This window comes from Silene latifolia, chromosome 2 (assembly GCF_048544455.1).
Source record: "Silene latifolia isolate original U9 population chromosome 2, ASM4854445v1, whole genome shotgun sequence".
NCBI classification, from domain to species: domain Eukaryota; kingdom Viridiplantae; phylum Streptophyta; class Magnoliopsida; order Caryophyllales; family Caryophyllaceae; genus Silene; species Silene latifolia.
Window position 1 is genome coordinate 72,659,234 of NC_133527.1, and position 6,401 is coordinate 72,665,634.

The 6,401-nt window shown below is 35.6% G+C and overlaps 1 protein-coding gene across 1 annotated transcript; it reads left to right on the forward strand.

The window, feature by feature from the left end:
* Positions 1-1,155: 1,155 nt before the first annotated feature.
* Positions 1,156-2,250, forward strand: LOC141629801 (uncharacterized). Its single transcript, XM_074442747.1, has 2 exons — positions 1,156-1,376; positions 1,748-2,250. Exons 1-2 carry the CDS (start codon positions 1,160-1,162, stop codon positions 2,056-2,058), a joined length of 528 nt encoding a protein of 175 aa, XP_074298848.1. The 5' UTR covers positions 1,156-1,159; the 3' UTR covers positions 2,059-2,250.
* Positions 2,251-6,401: the final 4,151 nt, after the last annotated feature.

Genomic DNA, 6,401 nt, shown 5'->3' on the forward strand with positions numbered 1-6,401 from the left:
TTGAAGTTTGAGGTTTCTGTACTAAAGTTACACTTTTCTTCCTTAAAATTACAGTTTTCTTTGTTGAAGTTACACTTTATTGAAATGCATTTAAGTTTTAGATTTCTGTACTAAAATTACAATTTGTTTTGTTAAAGTTACAATTTTACAAAGTCAGATTGATACTCTATTTTATACTCTATTATGATATATAATTTGAATTTATTTTGCAATTTTAATGTAGGATGTCCATGAGGTTTATTTGAAGATGCAGAGGAATGCCATAGTCTTCTATTCATGGTATGCTGATGCCGCTCAAAAGCTTAAAGGGTTAACATCGGGTTCTTCCTTTTCAAGCGGCCTCGTCCCTACACAAAGTAGCCAAGATTTTTTTCAAAGTCAGCAGATGAAGGTATATGCTGGGGAGATTCAAGAGATAGCTCAACGAATAAAGGATTCTGTTGATTTTGCACCCATACTTCAAGAAGGTGGGTCTGGAAATGTTAGCACAGGAGAGGAGGAGTCAGATGTTGATGGAGATGGAGAAGATGTTGGGGATGGAGATTTTGGAGATGGGGAAGCTGTTTCCCTTGGTAGTGATGAAGTAGGCCGTGATAAGGATCGTGAAGTCGCTACAGAACAGATAATGGAGACTGTAAAGTTTTACAACAGCGGTGATTTTAATGAAGGTGCTGATTCAGGTAAAGAGGAAGAGGAAGGTCCAATGGGGGATGTAGGTGTACAAGTAATGGAAGTTGTTCAGGGATCATCTGTTAAGGATGTACAAAATTCTCTTGAGTTGAAACTCTATAAAAGGCGTCAAGAACAGGAATGCAACATACAGTATAAAAGGCGTAAAGTTGTCCAAGAGCCGGTGAAAGTAGTAGAAAATGTTATTCCCGAAGATCTCTTAAATGATCGTGAAATTCTTGAGCAATATTATTCAGCTGAGGTTGTTGACGAAGCTATTAGGAAGGGGGCCCTTAATGCTGCCCGTCAGATGGAGCAAGTACAAGCTGCTGATGAGGCTTGGCCTATTGGTGGCGATGCTGAAACAGGTGAGAAGGAGTCAGTGGATGTGAAGTCAATGGAGATTGTGCCTCCTGCTACTCAGTTCCTTTTTACGACCGCTGAGCTTAATGATACAGAGCGGAGAATTGTGGAAACTGAGTCACAATTGATGGGAACTCAAGTGGGATGTGAACCAGCCGCAGTAGACCCTGTTAATGGTAACATTGTCACTGGTGATTTATTGGGAAATGAACACGCGGTTATGGATGAAGGTAATGATGTAGCAAATAATCCGGTGGCTTTGGTAAAGGATGATGCTGCGGAGAAAGTGGTGGACAGTGTGGTGGAGACTGCAATGGAAGACGCGGCAGTGAAGGATCATGGAGGTAATCAGTTGTAGTTAAGCTATGCTTGCTAGAGTTACATTATTTGGAAGTTGGAATGATAGTATTATTTGAAGGGGCATCATTGTGTGTTGCTGTTACTTTTTTAGTGGTTAGAGTTACATTTTTTTTTGCTGAAATTACGTTTTTGTGTTTGTCTGGTTGAAATTACACTATCTACTATCAAAATCATACTTTTTCTATTTAGAATTACCCTTTTAAGTTGAGTGTTATTTGTCATTTATTAGTTTTGTTTGAATCCATTTTTTTATGTTGAACTTCAAATTAGTATTTTGCCTGAAATTACATTTTGGAGGAGACATTTGACTTATTTATTCAAATTTCGTAACGTGTCTGCTATTGTTCATCCCCAGTGGAGGTTACACCGCAGGATGCGACCGAAAAGTCATTCGACTTACCACTTACTTTTTGGTCTACTGCTGAAGTAGATGAGGCCTTTCGTTGGGGTGCGGTTCAAGATAAAGGGCAGTCTGAACCTGGTGAGGTTGCAACAGTAGACCCTGGGAAAGTGAATGATGTGACTGATGAGTTATTTGGAAATGAAGACGGGGATATTCCTGAAGATAATGATGCAGCAAATAAACTTGAGTCAGTTCGTCACCCGCATAGAAGTTGGACAACTCAACTTAAAACGATCATACCCCTTCGTTACTTAACCAAATAAGGCGTATGACCACATGTTGGAAAGCTAACTTCATGTACTTTCATCTCAAATAGGTATCACAATAAAATCAGTCATAGTTTAGGAGATATTTAGCTGTTAAACCAAGTGAACGAAACTGAAATGTCAAGAGTGACTTGAACTTGCATTTTGAATGTAGACCCATGTCCCTCATGTATCACTAATTGCTTACGTGTTATCAGAGTTTTTATTTCTTCCTTACGAGGTTGAGATTTTAGTGTGATTTGATCCTTGCGAGGTGAGAGCCACAATTCGTGTATATCTTCAAATTTCTTGCGAGGAAGGAGGGTTTATTCACGTCATATCCTAATTTTAGTTGAGGGGTCTTGGGAGATTATCACAACTAATTCATATCCTTATTGTTTTCGTTACTTATACATCAAAAAAAATACCAAAAACACGTTAATTCCGTTGCGTATTTTATTATTCAAAAATCAAACATCAAAATCCAACTAGTTTTACATCAATTTAATAAAACTCGTGGTTATTTTATATCGATTTATTTTACATCGAAGTGGTTACCAGAGCAGGTTTTAGTTTGTTTCTTAACAAACTTTTCTTGGGAAGTTCATAGTCATGTCTCGAAGGCAATTCAAAAATTTTTGAAGGAGTTTGAGGAATTTGAGCAACGATTATGGTGGAAGGATTTAGAAATAGGTCTTGCCAAATTGTCGAACTAGATGGAGAAGTTTGAGCCTGACTTTCACCAATCTTGTGAAATTAAGAAACAAACGACAAAGATCGAGTCTTTTGATGTTTTTCACAAGGAACAAGAAGTGGAGCATCTAGAAGACGTGGAGAAGATGATGCCTGATCTTATTGAAACGAACGGTCCAGAAGACTGTCAGATAGGCAACTATCAGTTTCAGGATGATGAACAAAAAAAAAGGACGAGATTATCATAGTAGAGCCATTAAGTGATGATGATCAAATTAAAGATGTGATTGATGATGACCTATTTTCTTTTGAGGATGAATCTCATATAAAAGGTACTTGTTTATTTGATGCTAACCAACCGGCTATTTTTGACGAAAAATTTGATGAAGTTGATTGTAAAATCAATGAGGAAAAGAATGAGTATGCAAGCCATGAAGATTCTATAGTTACAGAACCTTATAAATCTCCACTTGATAAATCCATTGATATTAAGCTATATGGAGGAAATTATTATTTCTTCTTGGATTCGGTTCTTATGGATACTCAAAATGATCTTGCTATACCAAGCAAGTTTTGTTTTGAATTTGGTAAACTTGTGCAAGGAGGGCGGTGGGGTGGAAAGCACGAGAAAGGAAAACACAAGAGAGTAAGACACGCACACAAGAGGACTTTTGCCGATGATGCGTGATGCAACTACAAATCAGACAAGGTGGATAAGCTAGAAATCTACATAGAAGATGATGAACTAAAGGAGAGATCAAATGTGTACAAAAACAAGTTTGTATTCTCCTTAGATGTTCTTACTTACAAAATTTTCAAATTTGTATTTGATCCTGGTTGGCATAAAGACGGATTTCTATACTTCAAGATTTTGAAGATACGAATCTTTTTGAAGAAGGAGATAAAGATACAGGAGAAGCATGAGTATATGTAGAAAACGCAAGTTTGTGTCACTATTGACATTTCAGATTCGTTCAATTGGTTTAAAAGCTAAATATATCCTAAACTATGGATAGATTTTGTGTGATTCCCATTTGAGATGAAAGTACATGATGTTAGCTTTCCAAAAAGTGGTCACACGCCTTATTTGATTAAGTAACGAAGGAGATATGATCGTTTTAAGTTGAGCTGTCCAACTTCTACGCGGGTTAGGAACTGACTCAAGTTTACATCCCTAAATTGAGTCTTATAATTATAGTTTCCTTATTTTATTTGCCTAATAATTTTAAGGTAGTGTTGTTTATTTCCTTGTGGTTTATTTCCTAACCTTAGCAAGTTGTAATAAGGCAAGTTTTGCCAATTATCTATGAGTCGAGTTTACGAAAGTTGTTTTTAGGCAGTTTTAGGAGTTCTCTTAGTCGACCTACTCTACTATAAATAGAGGGCTTTGTATTCAGTTCTATTCATTAAATTGGAGTTTGAGAATTAATACAAGAGTTTCTTGTTGTGTGTTTATTACTTGCGAGTTTTAAGTGTTATATTTCTTCCTTGCGAGGTTGAGATTTTAGTGTGATTCGATCTTTGCAAGGTGTGAGCCACCATTCGTGTTCAGTTTCGAGTTCCTTGCGAGGGAGGGGATTTGTTCACGTCATACCCCTGTTTTAGTTGAGGGGTCTTGCGAGATTTTCACAACTAATTCATATCCTCTTTTTTCGTTACTTATACATCAAAAAACACCAAAAACACATTAATTCCGCTGCGTATTTCATTCATCTAAAATTAACTATAAAAATTATAGTAGTTTTACATCAATTTAGTAAAACTTGTGGTTATTTTACATCAAAAAGTAAAAAGCAAATAATACTATTATTATAATGGCTTTCTAATTTCCTCTCTCATCAAACTCTCTCATAGGCTCTCTAGCATACCTACCATGTATGCAGGTTGTCAATGAACCATCACACACGTCTTCCCACTCTTTCTCATTTTACACAATACTCAAATTTTTACTACTACCATCAGTCAGTTTGCAAAAATTATTCATCACACCTCTCTATCTTCCTCACTTATTTTCCTAAAAATTAATTAACTACCATCAGTCAGTTTGCAAAAATTAATCATCAACCATCTTTCCTTTCCTTATCCGCCTCATCACCATTTTCTAAAATCTCAGTTGCAATCCGCCATTTTCTTGACTCAGTTGCAATCCGCCATTATCGTTTTCTCACTCAAGAAACCTTGATTTAATGGTAATCGTTTTTTGTTATTTATAATTTTATGATTATTCATCTTCATTATATTTTATACTTTATTTTTATTAATTCTTCATTTTGTATTTTTAGTTTATTTCCTTGTTATGTTCATTTATTTTTGCAAACTTAGGGTTTTATGATTATTGATCTTCATTTACTTTAATTCTTTATTTTTATTAATTTTTCATTTTATAGTTTTATTTTACTGCTTTGCTATATTCATACCCAGATTATTGTTTTTGTTTACCTTTTTGTAATACATGATTAATCTTGTGAGGTTGTTTAGCACATCTTCAAACCCATTGTTATAATTTTCAATTTTATTTTATTGCTTCACTTTAATTGCAGTTTTTTTTACTTTATAACTAAAATTCGATGAATTTGTTACTTCAATTATTTATTTCATTGAGCTTGATATTTTTAGAGGTGTAACTTCAACAATTGAAGTTACACTATTGTATGTTACAGTTACACTTTTTGTTGTTACAGTTACATTTTTTCTAGTTAGAAATACACTTTTTTATCTTGTTGAAGTTACACTTTCTGTAGTAAAAGTTACACTTTTTTTTGTTAGAGTTACACTTTTTCCGGTGAGCTTGAAGTTGCAGTTTCTTTTTGGTAAAGTTACATTTTTCTGGATAAAATTACACTTTTTATATGCATTAACATTACACTTTGAAATTGTAATTCCATTTTTTCCCCGTCTTCACCAGATGTCAGAGTCTGAAGAAGAAATTGAAGTTGAGGAGGGGAATGAAGAAGAAATTAAAGTTACGCCTACCGTGTGTGTCAAGTGTCGCCCGAAGAGGCTTGTTAAGTTGGTTGAAAAGCTGAATGATGCTCAGCGAGCGGCGGTACGGAGGATTGGTTTTGGTGGTATTCTGGATCTTAAGCTTAAATCATACCCCCTTGCGCATGTACCATTATTAATCAATGCATTTAGTGACGAGTCGTATCTGTTCCGGGCCTCCAAACTGAAAGCGTGTATGGTCACAAAGCACGATGTATATGATTATTTCATGTTACCGTGTGTTCCTAGAACCATTTAACTAATACCTACAGGCCGCCAGAAGGGTTATCGAGATCCAACGAACAAGGCTTTGAAAGATCGCTGACGGAAAGCGTACAATATAAATACGGGCATCGACTCTATAGGTGTAAGGATTGTCTTTAAAGATATCAAGAAAAAAAGTACAAAGATGGAGGGCCTCAGTTTTGCAGGCTATTTGTTCTCCTCACCATCCCCGTAGAAGATGTGAACACTATCTCGCAGCTTGACTGGTTTAGTTTTGTTTTAGAAGATGTGAACAGTATCCCATTTTTAATGATGACCAAGGATGTAGGAATAAAGAGTATCTAGAAAGATCATAAGCTTCAAAGCAAGGATGACGAGAAGGAAGCCATTACAAGAAGAAATTGCTCGGAACCAAACCAAGAGTTGCTTGTTTGGCTCTGAAAATATGCTAGATGAAAAGG

Coding starts and splice junctions, on each gene's coding strand:
- LOC141629801 (XM_074442747.1), top strand. CDS start 1,160: ATGGGAACTCAAGTGGGATGTGAACCAGCCGCAGTAGACCCTGTTAAT. Junction 1,377..1,747: donor GGCAGTGAAGGATCATGGAG/GTAATCAGTTGT, acceptor GTTCATCCCCAG/TGGAGGTTACACCGCAGGAT.